The sequence below is a fragment of the Ambystoma mexicanum genome, chromosome 1q, assembly GCF_040938575.1.
Source record: "Ambystoma mexicanum isolate Mex_15411 chromosome 1q, UKY_AmexF1_1, whole genome shotgun sequence".
NCBI classification, from domain to species: domain Eukaryota; kingdom Metazoa; phylum Chordata; class Amphibia; order Caudata; family Ambystomatidae; genus Ambystoma; species Ambystoma mexicanum.
In genome coordinates, this window is record NC_090922.1 from 586,294,127 (window position 1) to 586,322,030 (window position 27,904).

The 27,904-nt window shown below is 49.1% G+C and overlaps 1 protein-coding gene across 5 annotated transcripts in view; it reads right to left on the bottom strand.

The window, feature by feature from the left end:
- RC3H1 (ring finger and CCCH-type domains 1) overlaps nucleotides 1-27,904 on the bottom strand; it is a 1,368,452-nt gene that overhangs the window by 307,824 nt on the left and 1,032,724 nt on the right. For all 5 annotated transcript variants that reach the window (XM_069641098.1, XM_069641097.1, XM_069641095.1 and 2 more), the window contains one exon: nucleotides 25,161-25,374. In XM_069641098.1, the coding sequence (XP_069497199.1) occupies nucleotides 25,161-25,374 (214 nt within the window). The remainder of the gene's footprint in view (nucleotides 1-25,160; nucleotides 25,375-27,904) is intronic.

Genomic DNA, 27,904 nt, shown 5'->3' on the forward strand with positions numbered 1-27,904 from the left:
AGACTTCAGACCACCAGTGGACCCTAAGTAGTCCTGCCAACCAAGTGATCTTAGAAGACCTTCAATGGTGCTTCGACTCATGGCATTGGTGGGAAGAACCATCTTCGGAAGCGTTCCTGGGCCATTAAGTGGCTGACCAGCTCCAGTTTGGGCTACCGCGCTATAACAGTCGCCCTGTGCTTTGGCTCGGAACTCCAGGGAAAGTCGGCTTGTCTGAAACAGTACTTCCTGCGAAGTTTCGGCGTCCTAGCATCGACAGTGCCCGAGATATAGGGCCAACTTCAACCACAATATCTGTGTTGTCGTGCATCGGCGACCGTCCCTGAAACAGGGTTTCACACATCTTGCTGATTGCCTAGAGGCGGCCTGCACCAGTGTGTGCTGCACTCATACACTGAAATAGGTTGCGCCAGCTCTTGGACACGGTTGAAACTATTTTTGCAAGCGCAGCTCCTGGGGTTCTTTGACTGGAACCAATAGCGGGGAGACCTTACCTCAGGCAACGCTCAAACGACCTGCCAACATTCGGAGTACGGGGATAAGTTACAGTGATACTTACCCGCACCCCTATCTCAATCCTTTAAAAGTTTGTCAACTTTTAAAAAGTTTTACAACAGTTGGGCTTTGGCAAAACTGGGTGCCGAAAGTCCTCCAAAAGCTGGGAACATTCTTACTCACTCTTCTACACATCCACAGGACCCTATTAGGCAGAATTGCATGCAGTACACTTTGGGACCACCAGATACCATTAGGAATACAGGTGCAAGCAAAACCAACCTTTGGTATAAGTCTGTACTACACAGTTTTTGGAAGCGAGCTGAGCAGCCAGGCTTATCGCAAGAGGGAATGTGAGCAGTACAAGGATGTTACACAGAGGTCTTACAATCACAGTGGTTCAAGTAGACACTTACACTCAAGGTTTCTTGGTAAAACACGTATTAATTTATTACACAGTCATTTACAAAACATTCACTAGAAGGAGGCAACTTATTATACAGAAACACACTTCAATACCAAACCAATACGTTTGAGTAAATTAGGCTACCCAGAAATAGGAGCAAAATGGCATTTCAGTTGCTTTGAATGGGAGTAGAAAGGCACAATTTAATAGAATAGATCACAAATACTTTCTTAGGCAGTGCAAATAGTTTGCTCACTAGAGGACTCGATTCAGTTAAATAGGCCTAGGCCAAAGTCAATGGGATAGTGCCTTGGATAGGAAAGAGCAGTTCTTGTAGTAAACGGTAAAGTCGCTGCCAATGTTCTCGGAAGTAGTTTGTACGAAAAAGAATCATGTTGGATCACAAGTCGACTAGGCCTGCAAGTTGGGAAAGTTTCACAAACTTTCACTCTCTCATTCGGGTTGGCAAAGTACCTTAGCATGAAGAAAAAGATGCAGCTGAAGACATTGGTTCCTGGCAGTTCCTGCAGATGTCACTGTTGCTGAGCCTCAGTCATGGTGAACAAGCGGGAGGCTGTTGGCGGGGGGAAGAGGGGGGGCTGGGGGACTCCTGCACTGCACGGGGGCGGGTCAAACAAGCTGGCAAAATGGAAGATCTTCGGTTCGAGTAGCTGTCGTCAAGCACACAAGCTGGTGTCCTTCCCCCCCCTGGTTAATCCTAACCAGCTCCGAGAATGGTTTCCAGGTGGCTTATAAGTTTATTGGTCCCACCAACTCAAAAGGAATAAGTCTTCCTTGAAGGGGCTGCTCTGTCGAGATGAACTTGGCAATTCGGAGCTGCAGCAGGGCTTCACCAGGCAAACCAACGGTCCAGGTATTGCAGCAGCCGTCCTCTTCCAGCTCGTCTTCGTTTCTTTCGTTCCAGTGGTCGACTGCTTTCCAGTCCAAGAGACTTGCCTTTTAAATAGTTTTCTCCCTTTCATTCCAGCCTAACTGCCACTCACCCAGAAGGATGGCTGTCTTTGCCGGAGTCAGCCAGCCAATCACACCAGTGTGCATTTGGGTCTTTCGGAGTTTTGGGCACCTGCCTCACTTCCTGGCCACCCCAGACACTCCGGCACCAGAGGCGGTCTTCATTCCTGAAGTCCGCCAAAGGCATACAAACAAAGGGACCAAACCTGGTTTGGTGCGCAGAGACAAACTCTAGAAGAACCTTTCAAAAAAGAAATGGCGAAAAAAGACCAGGCCTGTCTAAACAAAGGGGCTTAAGGTGCCATCTTGAAAAACATGGCTCCCGCGATTTTTAGCTACCGGTGTTCGTAGTCGGGAAAAATCATGGTAGTTTGTTCTAAAACCACTGCCACTAGCTATTTCAATAGGAATGGGTAGATTTGACTGCTACATGAGTTTCTAGACACAGGGGATACTAGGTAACCCCTTCAACACTCTATAGGAAGCTAGTGTGTGCTGGGACTAGGAATTTAAAAAGACTTGTAAAGTCAATTTAACCTTAAATTATCTGGGAAACAGTAGTTTATCCCAGAGAAGGTATTTAAACCTTGTGGAATTCTAAAGCGACATCCCTGTGTTATTGCAATGAGGGTGCTGTGTAACACATGAAGATGCCCATGGAGTTATCTTAAAGCTCCATAGTCAAAGAACACAAGAGTAAAAAACATATCAAAATACATGAAAAAGTTGGAAAAAAAGCTCACTCTTTCAAAGTAAAATAATCAAGTCCTCATAATCCAGCAAAGTTGCTAGGGATCTCTAAGGTGAAGGGAATTAGCACATTTATGAGAATTCTCCCTAACAGACGCTCGCCCTTACTTTCATCCACCATTCCCCTGCTCCTAAAACTGCACCATGTTACTTAGGCTTGGACCTTAGAAAACGAGGGTTTTGGACCTTAGAAAACGAGCGCCTTAATCCAAAGCGCTTTACAGAGCACATATTTACATACAATATCGCCCAACCGAAAGTGCATGAGCTGGTCAGGGAAATTTGCTTATGCTGCTCTCCCAACTCCACTTATGAGCAGGGAGGTGAACAAGATTCACAGATAACAGATGACTCTCTTCCTAGTTGCTCCCATGTGGGCAAGACCACCATGGTATCGACATCTGCGCAAACTGGCGATGTGCGATCCCACCAAACTCACGCGTCAGACCAATCTGCAGACCCTACACTGGGGAATAACAGTACAGCGTCAACGTCACTCAATGAACTTGGCAGCATGGATCCTGAGGTCCTAGAGTTTGGTCATCTAAATCTACCACAGAGGTGTATGGATATCCTCAAGGAGGCACGTAAACCAAACCCCAGCCACTGTTATTTCTACAAGTGGAGGAGATTTGTAATTTGGTGCCAGTCTAAACAAATCAACCTCCATAGAATGTACTCCATCCCACATTTTAAACTATATGCTCCACTTGTTAGACTCAGAGTTAGTATTCAACTCTATAAAGGTCCACCTGACGGCTTTATCAGCTTACACCACCTCTGAGTAAAGTATTGTGGTGAAAAGTTTCTGTCATTAAGGCATTCTTGGAGGGAGTAAAGAGACTCCATCCTCCAATTTCAAACCCACCGCCAGGCTGGGTTCTCAATGTAGTACTTGAAAAGCTCATGGGACCTCCCTTTGAGCCTATGCATAAGTCCAGTCTTAAACAGCTGACGTATACAACTGCCTTCTTTGTGGCTATCACATCCATAAGAAGAGTTCGTGAATTTCAAGCATTGTCTGTGCAAGACCCGTCCTTTGTCATACAGAAGGGATAGATTGGTTTTACCAACACACCCTAGGTTCTCACCTAAATTCATTGCCAAATTTCAGGTGAAACAATCCATTGAGCTACCGGCCTTCTTCCAGAACTCAACAAGCTCAGCTGGGAACAATCTCCATACACTAGATCTAAGGTGGGTGCTCCGTACACTAGGTGTAAGGAGGGTGGTCCTTTACTATGTAAACAAGACCAGGCCGCTCAGGAAAACAGACCAACTGTTTGTCTCTGTAGCACCAGGCAGCGAAGGAGATCACATTTCCAAGAATGCCATCTCCAGATGGATCGTAAAATACATACAGCTGTTACTCATTATTAAATAAGACACTGCCTTTCACACCAAGAGATCTCTCCACAAGGGGCATACGAGCTACTTTGGCTTTTATCGCAAATGTCCTGCAAGACACCATTTGCAAAGCTGCTACATGGAGCTCAGTACACACTTTCACTCAGCACTACTGCATTGACACTCATTCCAAAGCAGACATAGGTGGGACAAGCAGTTCTAAAACATCTATTTGCCACTGGACTTTCTCATAACCCACCACCTTCTCCTAACACTGCTTGATAATCTATGCATAGCATGTGATCTAAGCAGATTCCACAAGCCTCAGAAGGGATACATTTCTCAGCGTAATTGTATTTCTTATTCTTGTATCTACTTAGATTCACATGCGTTCACCCTTCCTCCCCTTGGAGAGAAGGTGCATGGATGTTTATAAGAGCTGTATCTAATCATATCAGCTTTAATACACCTGTACTCACGCTACACTTCATGCTACATCATGTCAAACAAAAAAATCTGAGGGGCCTCGGTGCGTGGAGAAACATGGGTACAGTGGACATTGCACTAGGGATATTACTGGCATGCCCTTTCGACGTCCCTTTTGGAATTTTGAAAACTGTAATACTCTGCAGCTTCCTCTAGATATCAGCCTATGCATAGCATGTGAATCCAAGCAGATAATGGCATCAGAAATATGATTATGGTGAGTAATGTATGCCGTATGTTATGTTAAAGTACTTTGTCCCCCCAAGATTTATATTGGCCTACTTGTATTTAAATAAACCCTTTATTCTTACAATACGTAGTGTTTCAATGTTTCTTTGGACCCTACATATGCTACACTTTTACAAGCTACAGACACCCTTCTGCCCAAGATAACGCCTGCGGGCTCGGTTTATGCTAACAAATGTTCTCTGGTGGTACAGCCTTATAGTAAGAGGGGAGCTTTGTACTGCCTCAGATATGGTTTTATGCAACCCTTAGTTGGACTTTAGAAACCCTGTCCCTAACAATCACCAGTCCTAGAGCCTTCCATATATAACAGGTGTCTGTTTTTTTTTTTATCTCTAGGACGCTGCACTTGATTGTGCATGCCCATATTGGTCTTTACAAGTTTATTTAGGTTGTGTGGTTCCCTTCTACTAATACCCTTTCCATCCGTGGTTAATTTATTTTGGGTGCCTACATATATGGTAGTGGCCCCAAATGTAGATAATTGGGCTGTTAGACTGGATTTCTAAACTTTCGCCTGGTGGACCAGTTTACGAGGTCAGCCTAGTTATAGTGAACAGGGTAACTCGGGGCGATTAGCCATACTAATCAAGGTAGCATGGTGAGTGGCTAAGGCTGAGCCTCAAGAGAGGTGAGTGTGGTAAGGTGTCCACAATGAATGAGTCCACACAATGAGCAATCAAGGATTACACTTAGACAGGTAAGTACAAAAATACTCTTTATTACTGGCCAAAAACACACACTATGAAAAATGACTAATAGCAGGTAGTCATATCATACAATACTAAATAATAAAATACAAATCTACAATCACAATAGTCCGTGCCAAATAATCATTTCACTTCCTCCTCCCCCACAATACCTGAATGGGAAGGTAAGTAATAAGTATTTGCAATGACAGTACACAGGAATAACCACCCTTGTTTTCTAAGGTCCAAGCCTAAGTAACATGGTGCAGTTTTAGGAGCAGGGGAATGGTGGATAAAAGTAAGGGCGAGAGTCTGTTAGGGAGAATTCTCATAAATGTGCTAATTCCCTTCACCTTAGAGATCCCTAGCAACTTTGCTGGATTATGAGGACTTGATTATTTTACCTTGAAAGAGTGAGCTTTTTTTCCCACTTTTTCATGTATTTTGATATGTTTTTTACTCTTGTGTTCTTTGACTTTGGAGCTTTAAGATAACTCCATGGGCATCTTTTCATGTATTACACAGCACCCTCATTGCAATAACACAGGGATGTCGCTTTAGACATTTGTGTCTAGTCACCATTCGTGTTCCTCTGGTAGGGGATCTCTGCTCAGCGAGTCTGCTAGAGTGTTGAGTACCCCTGGAACGTGTTGGGAAGATGGGAACATCCCCCGTTTGAGTGCCCATGTCCATATTTTCTGTGCTAGTTTGTACAGACTTGGACAATGTGTGCCCCCCTGCTTGTTGATGTAGAACATTGCAGTGGTGCTGTCGGTTAGGATTTGTACTGACTGACTTGTCAGCTGTGCTTCGAATGCTTGAAGAGCTTTGAATACCGCTAGAAGTTCCAGCAGGTTGATGTGATTCTGTGCCATGATGCAAGTCCACAGACCATGTGCTGTGAGATGAAGGTGATGTGCCCCCCACCTGGAAAGTGACTTGTCCGTTACTACCGCCTTGCACTGCCAGATCGTGGAAGGGTTTTCCATTCAACAGATTGTTTTTCCACCAGCGAAGGTCTTGTACTAGTGTTGGAGAAACGAACACTATATCGTCCCACTGACCGCTTGCACGAGACCACTTTCGCCAACCACTCCTGCATGGGGCGCATGCGCAAACGTGCGTGTGGGACCAGGTAAATGCAAGAAGCCATCATGCCGAGCAAACGCATTGCTTTGCGTACGCTTATCTGGTGACTGGCTTCATGAGTTATTTGCAGTAGCATGTTTTGGACTCTTTCCATTGATGGAAACACTAACCCTTCTTCTGCGTTTGTGATAGCTCCTAGGAACTGTTTGGTTTTGTTTGATACAATATTTGATTTTCTCTCGTTTACTGAGAAGCCCAATTGGAAGAGAAGGTTGATAGTTCTTTGGGTATTTTGCCTGCAAATTAGGAGAGTCTCCCCTGTAATCAGCCATTCGTCCAGGTAGAGGTACACTGGGATTGCCTCCCTGCGCACGTGCGCTGCCGCCACCGTCGGTACCTTGGTGAATACCATTGGAGCAGATGCTATGCTGAAGGGTACCACCTTGAACTGGTAGTGCTGGTTTGCTATCTTGAAGCGCAAGAATCTTATGTGCACTGGGAACATTGAAATATGAAAATAGGCATTTTTCATATCCAGGGTTGCCATGTAGTCCACCCCGCTTTAGCAGTGGGATTACTTCTTGTAGTGTAGTCATGCAGAATTTTTGTGGCTTGAAATGGGTGATTGCAGGGCGTAGGTCTATTACTGGGCGCATTGTTAGAATTTTCTTTGCACAAGGAAGTAGGTTGAATAGATACCCTTGTTTACCTGGTTCGCCGGGACAATTTTGATGGTATCTTTAAGCAGCAGCGTTGCGACGACCTCTAGAAGGATGCGTTGCTCCTCCGTAGTGGTTGGTTTTTGATGTGGAAGATGGTTTGATGGTCCCTTAAGTAATTCCACGCAATAACCGCACCCACTTGTCCAAAGCGATTCCCTCCCATGCGCGGCAAAATTGTGTTATATGCCCTCCTACTGGAGCGGCATGGGAGGGAACCAGGAGTGGGTGGACATTGTTTAGGAGGTGTTGCTCCACCTCTGGAAGTGGAGGACATTCCCCAGGTCACGAGATCTACGCTGGCCCCTTTGGAAACTTTGCAAGGCTTGTCCCCGATTGTTTCCCCAGGATGAGCTGCGATTTTTTCGATAACCGGAACCCCTTTGCGAGTTTTGCCCTCGAAAAGCGATGAAAATTGCTTCCGCCTGTTTGGCGTGGTGACGTATTAGTTAGCTGGCCTAACGATTTCAGAGTGTCATACTCTTCCTTGGCTGATTTTAATGCTTCAATGGCTGTCCCGAACAGGACATTGGGTTCAATTGGCCTGTGAGGAGTGTTGCCTGTGTCTCCAGTTTGAATCCTGACCGGCGAAGCCAAGCATGGCGTTTTAAGTATGTCCCTTGTGCAATGATTCTGCCTGCGTTACCGGCGGCATCCAAGTTATTTTTAAGGTGCAGTTCGCCAACGCCTTTCCCTTCCGCTGCTGCGAGGGAGAGTTGGGACTTGAGAGGTTCAGGTGCTGATGCCATTAGAGTTGCAACCTCATCCCACTTATGGCAGTTGTAACTCGCCAATAATGTGGTATTGTTTGCAATTCTTGTCTGAAAGGCCACTGAGGTGGCCACTTTCCTCCCTAGAGTGTAAAGCTTTTTGCTTTCCTTATCTAGGGGAGCTTCAATCCTTATCTGGGGGAGCTTCTGATGATGCCAACAGTGTTCCTGCTCTCTTTCATGTAGTGGTTACTAACTAGTCTGGTGTAAGTTGACCCCTTATGTAAAGTGGATCTGTAGGCACAGGGCAGAACATCTTTTCAATACGTGGGTTATCCCCTAATTTGTCCTGTACAAAATCTTCATCCAATTGCATCTCCAGGGTATGGATTTGGAAATGCTCTGTCGATTTAATGAGCCTATCATTAAACTGGGGTTGATTGTCCACAGTTGAGTCTGCAGCTGGTGCGTCAAGATGATCGGAGAGGGTAGGATGTAAACATCCGCCTCAACGTAAGTGATCTCCCCCTCGCTCCCCCCCTCCTTGGGTATCCTGCTGTTCAGTGTCTAAATTTGTATCATTTAGATCATATTGCACTGCTAGCTGGGGCCTGATTAAGAGGGTGTCTGCAGCACTAGTGGCTGGTGTATTTTGTAGGCTGTGTACTGCCTGTGGATTATTTACAAGAAATCTGTCATTCTGCGCATTACCCTATCAATGTCTTCACAGGCCCATTGGGAGAGCTAGGTATGGTAGATTAACTTGGAATATTGATGGGAGTCTGTTATTTCTGGAGTAGGTTGCTTGGGTCTCATAGGACCTGCTAAAATACCCTCCCCTTGGGAATCAATACCCTTTTCCTTGTGTGGTGTCCTACCGTTCTCCTTGTGGGAATGGCGAGACAGAGGATTGATGGCTCAGAGGAATGGTTTTTTTGATGCTCTCCCTTTTAGGAGTGTCTCTGGGACATGTTTTTGCACTAGTTGGGCTAGTCAAGGAAGGAACAAGTTACTTACCTGTAACCGTTGTTCTTCAGCATGGGTCTGGCATGGATTCCCATGCGTATGAATATTCCCCATAGTCAGGCTGAGAATCCTCATTAAAGAAAAAAACAGTTGGTTTCATTTCTGAACTGTCTTTCTCCTAATGACCAATCAATGAGCTCTGCGTCATACTGCCCCCAGCCAATGACTGCCCTCCTCCTAAGCCCCTCCGCTGGCAGCCATCTTCAGATTTGGTAGTACGTAAAGTGGCAGTAGGACCAAGAGAAGAGCCGGGCAGGCGGGAGGGTTCTCATGTGAATCCATGCCAGACCCATGCTGGAGAACAACAGTTACAGGTAAGTAACTTGTTCCTTCTCCAGCATGGAGTCTGACATGGATTCACATGCTCATGAATAAAGAACACAGCAGTACACATGCACAACCACGGGAGGTGGCAGAGACTCCACATCAGCATCCCTTACCTCCTCACCAGGCTTACCTTCAAGCAAACGGGTTGTGCTGCACTGCTTGGCCAACTCTGGAATCCCGGTCGACGCAGTAGAATCTTGTGAACGTGTGCGTCGACCTCCACGTAGCAGCCCTGCAGATGTCCAGCAGGGGTACACCAGACAGGAACGCCGTAGTTGCAGAGATCGCTCTGGTCGAATGTGCTCTGGGACGGCCAGGCAACGGTCGGTTTGCCAACCAGTGACAATGGGTAATGCAGCCCGAGAGAGACCTGGAAATGGAAGCCTTGGAGAGGGCCTTCACTTGATTAACAGGCTTCAAAGTTCACGAAAAGTTGTGACGTCTTCCCAAAACTCTTCTTGCGGTCCACGTAGAACTTCAGCGCTCTAGCCACATCCAGCGATTGCAAAGTCCTCTCGGCCGGCGACAAAGGCGCCAGAAAATACACAGGAAACACCAACGGCTTGTTTAGATGAAAGTCCGACGGCACCTAGGGCATGAAGGAGGGGTGAGTCCGCAGCACCACTCTTGTGTCGTGAAATATCAAATAAGGTGGCTTACAGGACAGGGCCTGAATCTAACCCACTCCTCGTGCAGAAGTGATGGCCACGAGGAACGCGGTCTTCCATGACAAAAACTTCAGTGGAACCTTCTGCATAGGTTCGAATGGAGGGCCCATGAGCCTAGTCAGCACCACATTGAGTTCTCACGCCGGGGCTGGAGCCTTCACCGGCGAGAACGAACGGAACAGTCCCTTAATAAACTCCTTAACCAGATGGTGTGACCACAGCATCCAGTCTGTGCCTTTAACATGTTTGCTGCATTCAATGTACTGTGCCTTGATTAGTAAAACTGCTTTTAGCCCACTGCACCACCTTCTTAGAAAGTCGTTTCTAGCCTACTGTGCCGCGATTACTGCAAAATCGCATCGAGCCCACTGTTCCTTTAACCATTTTAAATCGCATTTAGACCACCATGTCCTTGACCATTGTAAATCACATTTAGACTACCATGCCTATAAGATGTATGATGCTTTCTAGTCCACTGTGCCTAGAATGAGTGTCTCACTCAGCCCCCTTTGCATGAACAATGCAAGCTGCATTTAGCCTGCTGCGCCCTCCACATAGAAATTGCATCCAGCACACAGTGTTCGAAACCATAGAACTACTACAACCCAGTGTGCCATTGATTACTATACTTTAACCCACTGTGCAGTCAACACTGGACGTTGCACCTAGCCTACCTTATCCTCTAATAGTGACTATCACCTCTTGGCACTCTACGCTCAGAACTTCCACCATCCTCCACTGTGCCTAATACTCACCCTACCCAATGTATCCCACTACACATCACCATCCACTACTCATGCCTTCCATCTAGACACCTCGCACACCACCAGCATCATCAACTTGACTCTTCACAATAGCATTCACTATGATCACACTCATGCACAGAAACACTAGCACACCGGATACCTCCTACACACCTCTCTCATCTCACACCACATAAGCTCATCAAACCTACTAACCTTACCGTCATGAGCAAGATCCTCACCCACATAGGCCTCGCAAAACAAGACAAAATCAGGAATTCAAGTCTGAGCTCGTACCGAGCCCATACCTCACCCTAGCCTCCCCAACCAGAGGTCAAGGAGAAATCTAAAGTTAGGCTCCGGCACTATAGCAAATCACACATCCTCCCACCAAGTCGCGACCAAACTCATTCCACAAAAACCAGCACACCAGACCACCCCTCAGAACCGCAGCTCACAACCCTCCAACATACCTTCCCTGGCTAGTTGTACTCAGCCCACTACATCATCTATACCCCCCCCAATGCCCCACCAACGAAACCCCCTCACTCCACCAACCCAAAAAAGGCCACCTTCACACCAACTCAAATGCACCCTCGTCAATGCTCGATCCCTCCCAGCGCATGCCCTAGAAATTAACAACCTCATCACCACTCCTGACCTAGACCTACTTGCCATTACGGAGATATGGCTCAACGAGGCTTCAGGCCCAGCCATCACGCTCGCCCTTTCACAGGGCTACTCCATCCTCCAACAGGACAGACAACAGGACAGACAACACTCCAAAGGTGGAGGTGTTGCTCTCATAACCAAGGACAAGCTCACAAGCTCACCATCAGACCACCTGGGAAAATGAAACCTACCTACTCTCAGCTAAACTAACCCTCTACCAACTGCACTATAAATATACATGTTCTTTACAGGCCCCTAGCACGCCCCCCAACCTCCAAGGGTCCCAACATCCTAAGGAACAATCTAAAAAACTCAACCAAATCCATTTTACTGGGTGACCTCATTCTTGGTTTTGCCGACCCCAAGGACAAAGCAGCCTCAGCCCTCGACAGAACTGAATGACCTCGGCTTCACACAAAAAGTGATGCTCCCAACACACTTTAAAGGCCGTGCCCTGGATTGGGTGGCAGACCATAACTGCTCCACCACCATAACATCCAACAAGGCATACCCTTGGACGGATCACAACTGCATCCAATTCTCCATCCCCCACTAAGCCTACCACCAAACCACTCTCACATGCACCCACAGCCATAGTCAGAAGCTCAAACAAACTCACAGCTAACAACCTCCGCCCCCTTCTAGATGTCAAGGAACTGAAACCTCTGTTCGTCAAAGATCCTAACACCCTTGCCGACATCTACGCTCACTAGAGCCATCAATAACATAGCCCCGTATGAAGCAAAAAAAGAGGAGAAATCCATCAACACCAACTCATGGTTCACGGATGACCTACTTACCCTCCGCTCCAACAAACGTACAGTCCTAACCAACTGGCAGTCCAACCCCTGTGATGGCAACAATGAGGAATTCAAAAGAATCTCAAAGCAATACAACAAAAGCTATCTTCACTGCCAAGTCCAATGCCATCAACGTCCGAATCTCTAAAGCCAACTCCAAGTCCAAGGAGCTGTTCACCATCTTCAAAGACCTCACCACGCCCCCACCACCCCCACGAAATCATTGAAGGCGAAGCATGGTGCACCAGAATACAAGTAGCACTTTTAAATAAAATCACTCTACTCCAAGACAAAATACAATCTCAACGTAATGCTCTACCCAACCCCGACCCTCCTGCCACCACCACTATGCTTAATCCCCACCTCTCTTTGCATTTAGAGACGTCTCTGTAACCGAAGTCACAGTTCTTCTCCAACACCTCAAATCATCTACGTGCAAAGGTGAAATTTAACCACCTAGCATGATCAAAGAATGCGCCGACTCGCTGGCCCTCCATCATCACGACATTTATTAATGCCTCTTTCACTCCGGGTACCGTCCCTTCCATTCTAAAAGAAGCTTGGGTCTGCCCCCCTTCTTAAAAAGCCATCCCTTGATCCCTCTTCCCCCAACAACTACTGACCCATTACCACTGTTCCCCTTCCTGCTCAAAATCCTATATAAATCCACACAACAAAATCCAGCACTTCCTTGAAACCAACTCCTTTCTTGGCAAAAGACAATCTGGGTTCCGTAACGGCCATGACACCAAAACGGCCCTCTTAGACCTAAAAAAAAATAAAGATAATGGACTAAGGTAAACCGGCCCTCCTACTACTATTGGACCCATTAGCCCCGTTTGACCTTGCAGATCACAAAACAGTCACCTGCCATCTGACCAATGCAACCCACTTCTCTAAACAGGCTTTCTCGTGGATAACAACCTTCCTAGAAGGCAGAGCTATCAAAGTATTCTCAGATTCTGCCAACGCTTCTCCCACAGGGTTTTTGCACTGCGCCCATCCTCTACAACCCGTTTACTAAGCCCATTTTTGACAAACTGGACTCCTTCGGCATATACAAACTATGCCGATGACACTCGGGTTCTCCTTCCCCTTACCACTTCGTATGACTACTCTGCAGCCCTTCTCCAAATGTACTCCACCATCCAAGCATGGATGGCAGCCAATGGTCTATTCCTCAACAGAGGCAAAACAGAGATTCTCTTAGGCCCAAAAGCAATACTTGACAAACTGAACCAGAAATACCACAACTTCATTATTGATAACATCCCCATCTGCGGTTCCTCCTCTGTAAAGGCCCTTGGGGTCTATCTCGATTCCACTCTATCCATGAACAGATAGGTCAGTGCCATCGCCTCCGCCCACACCACCAAGCTTATTAATGCCATCAAACCATTCCTCTCCAACCAAAACTGCCTCTCCACTACTAGGGACACTATCTGGGCCAAGTTTGATTACTGCAATGCTCTCCTTGCAGGCACCGCAACTGAAAACAAACTAGCTCCAAACTGTCCAGAACAACGTGCTCAGGGCAGCACTTAACAAACCCAAAAGGGATCACATCTCACAAGCTAGACGAGATGCCCATTGGCTCCCAGTTAAGGAAAGAATTACATTTACAACCCTCACCTTAACACTCATGCCTTAGCCTCTCTGCCCCCCTCATACCTATCTGAAACCATCTACAGAGACACCTCCTTAAGGCCCAGAAGAATGCACCGCGCTAACCAACTGCACATCCTGCCCATCAAAAGAGCTCAAGCAGGAGGCATAGGCTTTCCATACTTAGCACCCAAACTACGGAAAGCCCTGCCCCACACCTTTCGAGTTGAAACCTCCCACACCACTTTCCGCAAAAGCCTCAAAATCACACTTTTCAACTGACACACACACAACCTCACCTGCAGTACCTTTCACCCTGTTGTGTCGACCGTAACCAAGTATGTATAACCTAACAGATTGTTTTGTATTAAAGCCTGCTTGTCTCTGTAAACTATTATACTCCTTGTGACCAGATTTGTTCACTGTAACAGTGCCACAATGCCCTAGGGCTGCTGTGTGCTATATACATGTTAATAAATATAAAATAAAACAGCGACGACCGTCCTGGAGACATGGTGTAGTGGGAGATAACCGCCAGATGAACCCTGATGGAAGCATGGGCCAGTCCTGCCTTGGCCAATGACTGCAAATACGGTAGCATCTGTGGAGTCGTGATCCGTTGGAGGGTCAATCTTCTGTGCACGGGACCAAACAGCGAATATCTTCCATTTATGTCCATTGCATTTAACAGTGGACAATGCCATGGCCTTGGTAAGCACCTGCTTGCAGTCCGCTGGAAGGTTGTAACCCCCCGAATACTAATGCTGCAGGAGCCAGGCCTTCAGGTTCAGCGATCCTGGGTAGTGGTGCAGGATTGTGCCTCCTTCCCTGGTGAGAAGATCTGCAAACACCGGAAGCTTGACTGGAGGGCCGCTGACATAGTCCGAGAAGGTCTGGGTACCATATGTGCCTCTGCCATGCCAGTGCGACGAGGATCATCCTGCACCAGGACCGTCCTAATTGATTGACTAGTCGAAGAAGCAACAGCAACGGAGGAAACGCATACAGAAACAGGCCATCACAGGGGAATGAGAATGCGTCCCCCATGCTCTCTGCCTGGGGAAACCTGCTGGCAAACCTCCGGCACTTAGTGTTCGTCGCTGTCGCAAATAGAGTGTTCTGGGGATTGCCCCACCTGCGGAACAGATTATCCACTTGGTCCCGCCTAAGTTCCCACTCGTGGCAAGAGTACAGCTCCCTGCTGAGCAAGTTGGCGACAGTGTTCTTCACTCCTGCCAGATGAAACAGGATGAGGAACATCCCCTGGGCGACGGCCCACTGCCACAAGTCCTACGCTTCCTTGGAGAGCGCCAGGGATCTGGTGCCCCCCTGCTTCCTGATGTAAAACATGGTGGTGGTATTGTCCGTGAAGATCCCCACCACCTTGCCCTTGAGGGACGGAAGGAAAGACTTGAGGGCCCAAAACACTGCCTGCAGTTCCAACACTTTGATGTGCAACATCTTCTCCTCCGGTAGCCACAGGCCTCTTGCGTGAAGACTTCCGGAGTGAGCTCCCAATCCTTCCAGGGAGGCATCTGTCGTGACCGTCTCCTGGTGAGGTGGGGTGGGGTCTGGAAATCCACACCTCCCGACCGATGTGTGCGAACTCCCCACCACCGAATCGCTAACGGAAACTCTTGTCGAGTGTGATCTTGTCCTTGAAGCTCCCCGATACTTATATCCAACTGTCATCGAGGAACTCCTGCAGCGGACACATTCATAGCCTGCACAGCCAAACGAGATATATGCATGACAACATCATGCCAAGCGGAGACTTGATGGACCTCACCCCCGCGATCTTCAGGGCCAACAGTCGTAGTTTGCCCAAGATGGCCGCTATCCTATCCTCCGGGGACGCCTGGCACAACATTGTTGAGTTGGGATCCCAGAAACAGCGCATCCAAAGATGGAATCAAACAGGACTTTGCATAGTTGACCGAGGACCCCAACTCCATCAGCAGGTGCACCATCTTCGCCGTGTGTTCGTCGGCGATCCATTTAGAGCTCACAAAGATGAGCCAGTCGTCCAAATAAGGGTAGACGTGAATCCCCCGTAGTCACAGCTGCGCCGCCACTGGCGCCAGGCACTTGAAGACCCTTGGCGCCGACTTCAATCCCAAGAAAAGGGCCTTGAATTGGTAGTGCTTCCTGCATTTCGTGGTGCAAGGGAACTTGAGGTGTCCTTTGTGAATGGGGATGTGGAGGTATGCATCCTCCAGGTCCAACAACGACAGAAAGTGCCCTTCTTCCAGCTGTCCGAGCACGTGCTGAAGAGGAACCATGCAGAATTTGGAACAAGTTACTTACCTGTAACTGTTGTTCTCCTGCATGGGGTCTGGCATGGATTCACATGCTCAAGAATATTTCCTGTCAGGCTGGGAATCTTTGGTAAAGAAAAAATCAGTTTAGTTTCCAAACTGTCTTTCTCCTAATAACCAATCACTGGTCTCTGGTTCATACTGCTGCCCCCAGCCAATGACTGCCCTCTACCTAAGCCCCTCCTCTGGCAGCCATCTTCAGATTTGGTAGCACGTAAAGTGGCAGTAGGACCAAGGGAAGAGCCGCAGAGGGGTAGGAGGGAGGGTTTGCTTGTGAATCCATGCCAGACCCATGCTGGAGAACAACAGTTACAGGTAACTGGTTCCTTCTCCAGCATGGATGCACATGCTCATGAATACAAGAATACATAGCAGTACACATGCACAACCATGGGAGGTGGCAAGGCTCAACATTAAGCACCTCTTGCCTCCTAACGAGGCCCACCTTCAGGCGACCAGATTGCGCAGCACTGCCTGGCCGACTCTGGACTCCGCCCGGGAATCCCGGTCGACCTCCACGTAGCAGCCCTGCAGATGTCCAGCAGGGGCACACCAGATAGGAACGCTGTGGTAGCAGCGATCGCTCTGGTCGAATGGGCTCTCGAACGGCCGGGCAACGGTCGGTTTGCCAACCGGTGAGTGCATGATGCAGCCAGAGAGCCATCTGGAACTGGAAGCCTTCGAGAGGGCTTTCCCTTGGTTCACAGGTCCAAAGTTCACAAACAGCTGTGATGTCTTCCGAAAACTCTGTGTGCGGTCCACATAGAACTTCAGTGCTCTAGCTACATCCAGCGAGTGCAAAGTCCTCTCGGCAGGCGACGGGAAGAAAACAGGTAACACCAAGGGCTCGTTGAGATGGAAGTCCGATGGCGCCTTGGGCATGAAAGAGGGGTGCGTCCTCAGCACCACCCTCGTCTTGTGGAAAGTCAGGTGTGGAGGCTTACAGGAGAGGGCCTGGATCTATCCCACTTGTCGTGCGGAGGTGATGGCCACAAGAAACTCGTGACATGTCCAGAAGGTCCAAGAACCAGATCTGTCTCGGCCACGCCGGTGCGACGAGGATCATGCACCAGGACCGTCTGAGTTGGTTGATGAGTCGCAGCAGACATGGCAACAGCGGGAACGCATAGAGGAACAGGCAGTCCCAGGGGACTTGGTGTTCGTCGCCGTCGCGAAATGGTTGATCTGGGGATTTCCCCATCGTTGGAATAGCAGATCCACTGGATCCTGTCGCAGTTCACACTCGTGGCACGAGCGCGAGTGAGTCGGCGATGGTGTTCTTTATTCCTGCCAGGTGGAAGGGTACCAGAAACATGCCTTAGGCGACAGCCCAATGCCACAGATCCTGGGCCTCCTTGGATAGGGCTGGGGATCTGGTGCCTCCCTGCTTCTGGATGTAGAAAATCATGGTGGTGGTGTTGGTGAAGATCCTCACCACCATGCCCTTGAGGGACACGGAAGCAACAACCTAAGGACCCAGAACACAGCTCGTTGCTCCAGGACGTTGATGTATAGTGACCTCTCCTCCAGGAGCTAAAGGCCTCTTGCGTGGAGATCTCCGGTGTGCGCTCCCCATCCCTCCAGGGAGGCATCCGTCATCACCGTCTCCTGATGTACCGGGGCCTGGAAGTCCATCCCCGCCGCCAGATCCGGTGGTGGACAACCAACGCGCATTGCTTGGCGGAAGGTCTCGTTGAGCGTGGATCCCCTGCAGGCGCAGCCGCGCCGCCACTGGTGCTAGGCACTTGGTGAATACCCTGGGCGCCGACTTCCATTCGAAGGGGAGGGCCTTGAACTGGTAGTGCCGCCTTTGGACTAGGAATCAAACTTTCGATGTCCTTTTAGAATGGGGATGTGGAAGTAGGCATCCTCAAAAGTCCAGCGACGATATGAAGTCGCCTTCCTCCAGCTGCCCCAGCACGTGCTGGAGGGTGTCCATCCGGAACTTCATGTACTTGTTTAAACGACAAAGGTCCAGGATGGGTCGCCAGCCGCCGGTCTTCTTTATTCCGAGGAAGTATCGAGAGTACAATCTGGAGCCCCAGAGCCTCTTTGGGACGAGCTTGATGGCTCCTTTCTTCAGCATAGCTCTTACTTCCAGCAGCAGTTGAGGGATGTGGTTTTCCTTCCTGGCCACGAGTGGAATGCAGGGGGAACTTCTTTAGAAGTGCGAGAGAGTGCCCGCAGCCCAGGGCATCCAGCACCCTTGGTAGCAGCCTTGCCGATGACGAAGAGATCCTCCTGATTTGCCGCGTTCTCTGTAGGCCTCGTGCGACGATGAGCGGGCCACCTGGCTGTACATCCAGGAGCCTCTGCCGAATCCTGTGGAGGCACCTTGCTTGCCTCTGGAGTTCCGAAAGGGCGGCCGTCGTTGCTGCAAAACTCCCAAGGCCTGAGCCGTCTCCATGTCGGCCTTGATGGCCTGCAGTGACTCGTCCACTGTCTTGCCAAACAGGTTGTTCCCGTCGAAAGGCATGTCCAAAACTCTGGTTTGCACGTCCTGGAGGAAATTGGTTGCCTTGAGCAAAACACGCCGGCGAAGACAAACACTGTTGCCCATCTGGCGGAAGCCGGTGTCAGCAATGTCCGTGGCCACCGTTATGGCGTGATCCGACGCCACCTCGCCTTCCTGCAGGATCTCCAGCGCCTCAGCCCTCTTGTCGTCCGGGAGGAAGTCCAGCAGAGGAGCGATCTTAAACCACAGCTCCCTGTCTTAGTGGGCCACAATCGCGAGGGCGTTGGCCGATTTAATCGTCGTTGCCGCCAAGATGACCCGTCGTCCCATGGCGTCCAGTTTCTTCCCCTCTCCGTCCGATGGGGAGAACGAAGTTGAAGCCGTCACCCCCGCCGCTTTCTTCTTGGCCGCCGCCAAGACGACCGAATCCGGGGTCGGCTGCGCCCTAAGGCACATTGGGCGGAATCCAGGACCAGGTACTTCTTCTCGTACCGGTCTCTTGGCAGGGGTCGTGGACGGGTTCTTCAGGAGCGCAAGCCCCTCATCCCAGATGTCAAGTAACGGGACCGAAAGGACTGTCTTCCTCTTGGCCTCACGCCGTTGATAGAGGAAACCTTCCTTCTTCTGTTCTTCAGGGCAGAGTTGGAAGAGCTCGGATGCCCTGGTGATCATGGCCTGGAAGGAGCCAATTTAGTCGGGCGGGGAGGCCCGAGGAGGTGGTGATGGAAGGCCTATCCCGTCTTCACCACCGTCGTCATTCATCCCCGTCGTGGCAGTCTCTTTTCCCATGTCATCCCTCGGATCTGGGTAAGGAGATGAAGGCTGTGAGGGCTGCACAGGCTGGAAGGGCGAGGGAGGATGAATTCTCCTCCGCTTGCTTGGAGGGCTTCCCGACGGTCCAGGTTCCGCTGGATCGTCCGTTGGGGGTAAGGGCAACCTTGTCCTTATCTCCATACACATGGCCTGGATCGCCATCAAGATTGCTTCCGAGTAGCCTTGTGGCCCAGGTACCGGCTGCGACGGGCGCGACGGTTGGGGAGTAGAATCCTCCGCACCACCGTCGCTTTGTTCGTCCGCCTAGTCGGGATCCCTCCTGTGGGATCGGACCTTCTCGAACCTCTAGTCAAGGATCTTCACGACTCCAGCGAGCTACTCTTCAGAGGTTGTATCTGTGTCCGTGATGACCACTCCCCCCCCCCTTCTCCACCGGGGTTCTCACAGGGTTCTTATTGATGGGTTGAAAAGAGGATTCACTCCGCGGTGGCAGGGAAACTCTGGGTCCCGAGGTCGCCTCCACTGGGGTAGCCGCCACATGCTTCACCAGGGCCGCCACGACTCTCGATAGAGGCCTTAGCCGGGTGAATCAAGGCCTTCGCGACTTTGGCCTTCACCTGGGGGGGGAGGGAGGGGGGCGCCTCGCTCCCCCTCGGCTGTCTCCGTTGGGATTGACCGGGACTTCTCCCGAAGCTTACCCGGGTTCTCCGACTTACTCTTCCTCGAGCCAGAGCGTTGGCTCGTGGTTGATGGCGTCAGTCAAACTACTCCCTGCCTGGCAGCCGAGGAGCCCGACCATTCGGCGCGCCCAGTGCCGGTGGACTTGCGGTGCTTTGCCTTTTGTTGGGCCCTCGTCGCCGGAGCGCCCTCAAAGGACTTAGAAGACTGCTCGGACCTCTTCTTCTCACCTGTTGCTGGGCTCTTCTTCTCCAGCCAGTTGGTGAGGCAGATCCGCCGATCCGTCATGGTCCGCTCCGACATGCTCTTGCAAAACGCACAGTCCTTCTCCACGTGAGTTTTGTCTTCGTGAAGGCAGTAGAGGCAACTAGAATGCGCATCCTCCTTGAAAACATTCTGCAATCCGCATCCAGGGCAGCTCCTGAACAGCTTGGATCCGGGCGTCGTGCTCCCTTTGTCCTGGGCCATGTCCACGCGGGTTAGGCCTCAAAGATCTTCTGGAATCCTCGAAGAAGCGGAACTCGACAAAAACCTTGCCCTTGAGGGGCGTAGACAATTCCAAAACGGGTCCCCGTTGATCGGAAGTAGAAATGGTGGAGCTTGAAGCTCGAATGACCGAAAAAATTAGATTAAACTCCTTAAAATAAATAAATTCGCAAAATGCAGTAAAAGCTCAAGCGCTACAGCATGAGGACTCCCAACACTTGAACGTGCGGTAAAAATCTGAAGATGGCTGCCAGAGGAGGGGCTTAGGTAGAGGGCAGTCATTGGCTGGGGGCAGTATGACCCAGAGACCAGTGATTGGTTATTAGGAGAAAGACAGTTCAGCAACGAAACTGATTTTTTCTTTACCGAGGATTCTCAGCATGACGAAGGGGAATATTCATGAGCATGTGAATCCATGCCAGAGCCCATGCAGGAGAACTGGGACTTCATGTAATTGTTTAGTCAACGAAGGTCGAGAATGGGCCTCCAGCCCCCGGTCTTCTTTCTGCCGAGAAAGTACCTTGAGGACACGCCGGAGCCTCTTTGGGACGAGCTCTATCATGCCTCTCTTTAGCATGGCCCGCACTTCCAGCAACAGCTGAGGGGTGTGGTTTTCCTGCCAGGCCACTGGTGTTATTCTGGGACACTTCTGTTGAAATTTGAGGGTGGTCCGTGGGCGAGATCGTCCAGCACCCAATGGTCAGTGGAGATGGTCTTCCAAACGCTGATTAAGTTTGCCAGCCGGCCTCCCACCGGGGTACACGGGTGGGGGTCCGACACCACAGACGGTTTAATCCTGCTTAGCCGAGGGCCGCCTTGGGGACCCTATTTTATTTTTTTACATTTCTAAAGCACACAGCAGCTCTCTGGCATTGTGCCGCTGTTACAAAACATACTCTTAGTTACCTTACTTTTACATTACCCTGGCAATGACGACGTCCTCCTCCGAAGGACTTGGAGCATCCCTGGTTCATCTCCTGAGCCGAAGTGCGGGAGGGTTGGCAATAAGAAGAGGATTCCCCCGCCGAACCCCTTGGAGGATCCTTGGGACTTGATGCCTGGCGTCCGAAAGGACGGAGTCTGTTGCTGAAGAGTGCCCAAAGCACTTGCCGTCTCTGTGTCCATCTTTATGGCTTGGAGAGACTCATCCACAGCCTTCCAAAACCAATTGTCCCTGTCGAAGGGCTTGTAAAGCACCTTCGACTGAATGTCCTGCCTAAAGATCGTGGCCTTGAGCCAGCCACGATGAAGACAAACGCTGTTGCCCATTTTACGGAATCCCGCGTCGGCAATGTCCATGGCCACTGTGATGGCGTGGTCTAATGCCACCTCAACCTTCCTGCACAATTTCCAGTGCCTCTGGCCTCTTGTCGGAGAGGAAGTCCAGGAAGGGAGCGATCTTAAACCACAACTCCCGGTCGTAACGAGCCACGATGGCGAGTGTTAGGGAGAATTCTCATAAATGTGCTAATTCCCCCTACCTTAGAGCCCTCCAGCTCTTCTGCTAAACTTTGTATTTTCTGCATTTGTTTACTTTGGTAATGGAGTTTTAGACAACTCCATAGGCATCTTTTCATTTGTGTCACAGAGCACCCTCAGTGCAGTGACACAGGGAAGCCTTTTAGGATATCCCCAGGTTTAAATACCTTCAATGGCGTGCTGCAGGGGTTACTTAGTATCCCCTATGTCTAGAAACGAATGTAGCAGTCAAATGCTACCACCTTTTCAAAATGGCTGAGGGCAGTGGTTTTACTACAAACTACCATGATTTTTCCCGATGGTGAACACCGGCTTCTGAGACCCCTTTGCTTAAACAGATTCCGTTCGTCTTTTTTTCACCATTTCTTTTCGGAAAGGACCTTCTAGAGTTTGTCTCTGTGTGCCAAACCAGGTTTGGTCCCTTTATTCCTACGCCTTTGGCAGGCTTCAGGACTCAAGACCGCCTCTGGCACCAGAGTCTCTGGGTGGGCAGGATGTGAGGGAGGTGCCCGAAACGCCCTGTGCTTAGGCTCCTAGGAGACCCAAATGCCCTCATGCGTGATTGGCTGGCTGACTGTCCGGCAAAGACAGCCACCCTGCTGGGTGAGTGGCAGCTAGGCTGGAATGAAAGGGAGAAAACTGTCTAAAAGGCAAGTCTTTTGGACTGGAAAGCAGAGTCGACCACTGGAACGAAAGAACCGAAGACAAGCTGGAAGAAGACGGCTGCTGCAACTCCTGGACCATTGGTTTGCCCGGTGAAGCCCTGCTGCAGGTCTAAACTGCGAAGTTAATCTCGACAGAGAAGCCCCTTCAATGACGACTTCTTCCTTTGAGTTGGTGGGACCAATCAACTCGTAAGTCACCTGGATAACATTCTCTGAGCTGGTTAGGTTTAACCACTGGGAAAGAAAATCTTCCATTTGCCAGCTTGTTTGTCCAGTCCCCGTGCAGTGCAGGAGTCCCGATGGCCTCCCTCTTGTCCCCACGACTAAGGCTCAGGAGAAGGGAGATCTGCAGGAACCGTCGTCTTCAGCTGCATCTTTTCTTCATATTAAGGTAATGTGCCAACCCGACAGAGAACATAGGTGTGCCGCCAATGACATCTGCCTTAATGTCAGTAAGACAGATTCTACTCATCGGCACACCCACTTCCTCCTTCCCTGTAGCTCTCTGGCCGGCCTCTCTTGGCCCTCTTCCTGCTCCCACCTGCAAGGCTAAAAACCTCAGGGTCATCTTCGACTCCACACTCTCCTTCTCTCCTCACATCTCTGACACCTCTAAGAAGTCACACTACAAGCTGCACCTCCTCAGAGGTATTCTTCCTTTCCTCCCTTTCCTCCAGAAGCTCACTGTCTCCACAGCCCTTGTTCTCTCGAAAGCTGAGCTATTGTAACAGCCTCTATCTAAATCTGCCTGCTTCTACTCTCCGCCCTCTGCAACTTACCCATAACAGGACTGTGAGATTTGTCCTTGGCCTCAAGCCCAAGGATCGTATCTCTCCAGGACTGAAATCTCTGCACTGGCTCCCAGTGGCTGCGAGGATTAAGTTCAAAACCCTCTGCATCGTTCACAAGGCCTTCTGGGGCCTGGGGACTCAATACCTTCAACTCTCTCTTCCTAAATATCTTCCTACTCAAGCTCTTTGCTCATCCGCCTCCAACTGCCTCAGGGTCAGCCGCTTCTCCAAGCAACGAGTTGGTGGTAGATCTCCTTCAGCTGGCACCTCCCTATGGAACAGCCACCCTGCCTCCCTTAAACTTGAGGCGAACCAACTCCGGGTCCGGAAGCACCTCAAAACCTTTCTCTTTGCTTCTGCTTTTTCTCCTCCTCTTCTCTGCAGACCTCCTGGCTGTAACCGGAACTGCCCTGGCTACCTGGACACGCTCTGATCTCGGGCCCAGGTCCTTCCCCTGCCAACATCACACACCTGCACTGGCCACTTGGCAACCCCTGCACTTGGCGACTGTTTCTGTAGCCCTACAGTCCCCCTACCAGCCCTTGAATCCTTATGCCCGCACTTACCCATGCACCTGCCACATGCTGGCCGTTTACTTATTATTGCTATCTTTTCCCATGTACTGCACTATCCCTGCCCCCTCCCCACGTACTTGCGCGATCTGAATGACACCTGGACTAGTAGGATCTTTTTCTGTCCTCCCTGTTCCCCTCCCTTGCCTCGTCGTGCCTTGAAACACTTGTGTATAGGTGCATTATAAATGCCATATCATACCTCTTGCGGTGAAAGTTCGGGGAACTTTCTCAACTTACAGGCCTAATCAGCTTGTGACCCAACATATGATTCTTTTTCGTACAAACTACTTCTGAGAACATTGGTAAAGACTTTACCATTTACCACAAGAATTGCTCTTAGCTATCCAAGACACTAGTCCATTGACTTTGGCCCAGGCCTATTGAACTGAATGGAGTCCTCTAGTGAACTAAAACTATTTGCACTGCCTAAGAAAGTATTTGTGATCCATTTTATTAACTTGTGCCTTTGTACTCTTATTTAAAGTGACTGAAATGCCATTTTGCTCCTATTTCAGGGGAGCCTAATTTACTCAGAAACGTATTGGTTTTGTATTGACGTGTGTTTGTGTATGATATCAAGTTGCCTCCTTCTAGTGAATTTTTTATAACTGACTGTGAAATAAATTTATAAGTGTTTTACCAAGAAACCTTGAGTTTAAGTGTCTATTTGAACCACTGTGCTTGAAAGACCTGTGTAGCCTCTTTTACTGCTCACATTCCCTCCTGAGATAAGCCTGGCTGCTCAGCGCGCTACCAAAAACTGTGTAGTACAGACTTATACCAAAGATTGGTTTTGCTTATACCTGTAGTCCTAATTGTATGTGGTGGTCCCAGAGGGTACTGCATGCAATTCTGCCTAACAGGGATTACCTTGGAGGGCTTGTCAGTGGATAGCTGGAACTTGTACCAGTACCTACCATCCTAAGAGACTATTTGTTTTCTTATCCCTCAAAAGAGGACCTCAGAGTGACCTCCCAAAAACATCCTATGAGATCAGAAGACAGGCCCACAAGCAAGAGAAAATGGAATTCTATGGAATTTACAATGAGAGAAGCAGTTTTTCTTAAGTTATAGCCTTGGAAGTCTGTATTGCATTTGCTGGGCAGTGAATACTCCCCCCCCACCCCCACCCCCTCTCCCACCCCACCCTCCCCACCCACCCACCCCCCACTCTAGTTCTAAGACGCACCTGATAGGCCCATAGTTTTGGTGGGCCCCCCTTGGCCAGCAATTGTCTGCATCTGGCCTGGCGTCGGATACAGAGCCTTTGAAGTCCGTGAGATGGCACCAAACCGAGACACAGTTGGCCTGTCTCCAAAGGGAATGAGGTCGTCATCGCTAGCCTCTGCCACCCTTCGCTGCAGCTCGAGGCGTTGATCTCGCAAGCCCTTGGCTTCAGCATTCTACAAATAAAAAATAACTTATTGATGAACAATGAAGCATTAACTTACAACAAGCAATTTGGATTATCCTTGAGTGCCCACAAGAGTACAGAGGCTAGTGTCATCCTACAATTCACTCACTTTTTACAAGTCAAACATTTCTTGGACATAAATGTAACAAGTATATTGCAAGCATTCCAAGTCCAAAGCTTCTGGATAAAGCTAACATGTCTTATCCATCTTACACATCCCTGACTACCTGACTACCTTCATTCAACAGGTTACTGCTACTTTAACGACATTTGCGATGCCCTTGAGGCATCACTGCTTTAAAAAGAAGTAGATTTTTCTTATATGATGAAACAAGAGTACAGTATGTGCTGCAATATAAAAAGAAATCAGTTTCCTGTACATCTCATCAGCATCACCACCTAGTTTCATTAGCTATGCCAAAGGATGGCAAGAATGGATACTGTTGGGGTGCACGTTCGGGTCCCGTGTCCCCCAACAATTTACATTGAGGAAAATATAATAATGCACAAGGAAATGCATGTGCGTGACTGCCAGAGGGTGGGGCACGCAACACGGGAATAACAAATATAGTGTTTTTAAATAGTCATGTAAACGTTGGTAGGCCACAGTATAGGGCATGAATAATGTTAGATCCCAATAAGTGAATTGTAGTGTATAATCATGCAAATGTAGGTCCTGGTCTTTGCTGCGAGAAATACTAAGGTACCACCATATTTAAAGCAAGTCCTAGGTTTCCCTGCAAGCCATGGCAAGTAGCAGCGAGACATGACAATGAGTTTCCAATCACTTTCACTTGTTAATGTCAAAGGACATTTGCACCGCACACTATCACCACCGCAGTGGTCCCCTGGCGGCTCTGAAAAGGGGAAAGGGAGGGGGAGTTAGTGGGAGGTAGCTGGAAAAGTGCAAGAAAGCAGTGATGTGCTGTTGGCAGCCTCAGCCCGGTGGATCCGTTGGTTGGGCCTGTGGTGTTTGCGGCAGGTAGTCGTGTACTGTTTTTGTTTTGTTGTTGCAATGTAGTGAAGTTTGTGTGGTTTGTTGTGCTGCAGGTTTGTGGTTGTGTTTGGTTTGGAGTTTGAGAGGTGTATGCAGAGGGGGAAATTGTTAGTGGATTGGTTAGTTGGCATTTCTGTCTTGAAGTGAGGCGCTGGGTTACCGTAATCTTCCCAGAAGGGTTGTGGGGACATTTCTGCGCCTCTGTCCTGATCTGGGTTTGTCCGGTATTCACAGTCCTTTTCCCATCTGTCATCAGTTTCCATCAACTTCCTTCATAACCTTACCTGCCTTCCTTTTAAATAACTAACTGCTACGGTCCACAGCTGAGTTGGAGTGTGGTGATTGCTAACATATAGAAAACTCTTTAACAGTGTGGCACCTGGTAGCACTTATGGGGTGAGTGATGATGTTGGCGGGGTTTGATTCATTCTTAAAGGGTGTCGCTTGTGTTCTATTTGACTTGGTGTTGCCGGTCTAGTTTTGGTGGGAGTTTCTTAGTCGGTTCTGGGGGTTGTCAGTGTCCTCTTCGGTTTAGTCATTCTTTTTTGGTTTTCAGTTTGAGTCTGTGGTGTTGAAGAGCCAGGTTTTTTTAAAGTAATTTCCTGAATTTTAGGTGATCTTTGGTGTTTCTTATTTGTATTGGGATGTTGTTCCATGTGTTTGCGGCTAAGTGGTAGAAGGAGGTGCGTCCAAGTTTTTTCTTAAGGTGTGGTTTTAGTTCCAGGCGGGTTTCGTTGCTTGACCCGAGGAATCTCATTGGCTTGTAGATTGTTAATTTTTTTTTAGGAATTCTGCTCCTTGTCCACCGATTGCCCTGTGCGTTATGCACATTGTTTTGAAGGTGATGTGATGTTTTACTGGGAGCCAGTATAATGTTTTTAGGGCAGGAGAGATGTGGTCTCTTCTGGATAGTTTGAGGAGTAGTCTGGCTGCTGAATTTTGGATCTATTTCTTCAGGAGGTATTCTGGTATTCCAAGGTAGAGGCTGTTTGCGTAGTCTATTCTTGACATGATGAGGGCAACGATAGTGAGTGTTTTGTGCGTAAAGGAGAGAAAAGGTAGGATTCTTCTTGCCGTGTGGAGGAGGAAAAAGCATTTGACTGTTGCATTTATTTGTGGTTCTAAGGTTAGGGTTTCGTCTATCAGGACCGCCAGATTCTTTACTACCTTAGATGCTGATGTGCGGTTCCCATTTCTGTTGGCCATGGGATGGCGGTGTCGTTATCTTGGTCTTTGGATAGGATTATGATTTCTGTCTTTCCTGGGTTGATTTTCAGGTTGCTGGCCTTCTTTTAAACACTCGATTAGGGTTTAGTGATCAACATGGGTGTTTCCCATTTGGTAGAGAATTTGAGTATCATCTACGTATTTGTAGCATGTAATATTGAATATTTTGAAGATTCTGATAACTGGAGTCTGGTAGATTTTGAAGTACAGTGGTGATAGTGAGGATCCTTGTGGCAATCCAGTCAACTTGTGTGGTGGATTTGAAGGTTTTAATCCATACGGTTTCTGTTCTGTC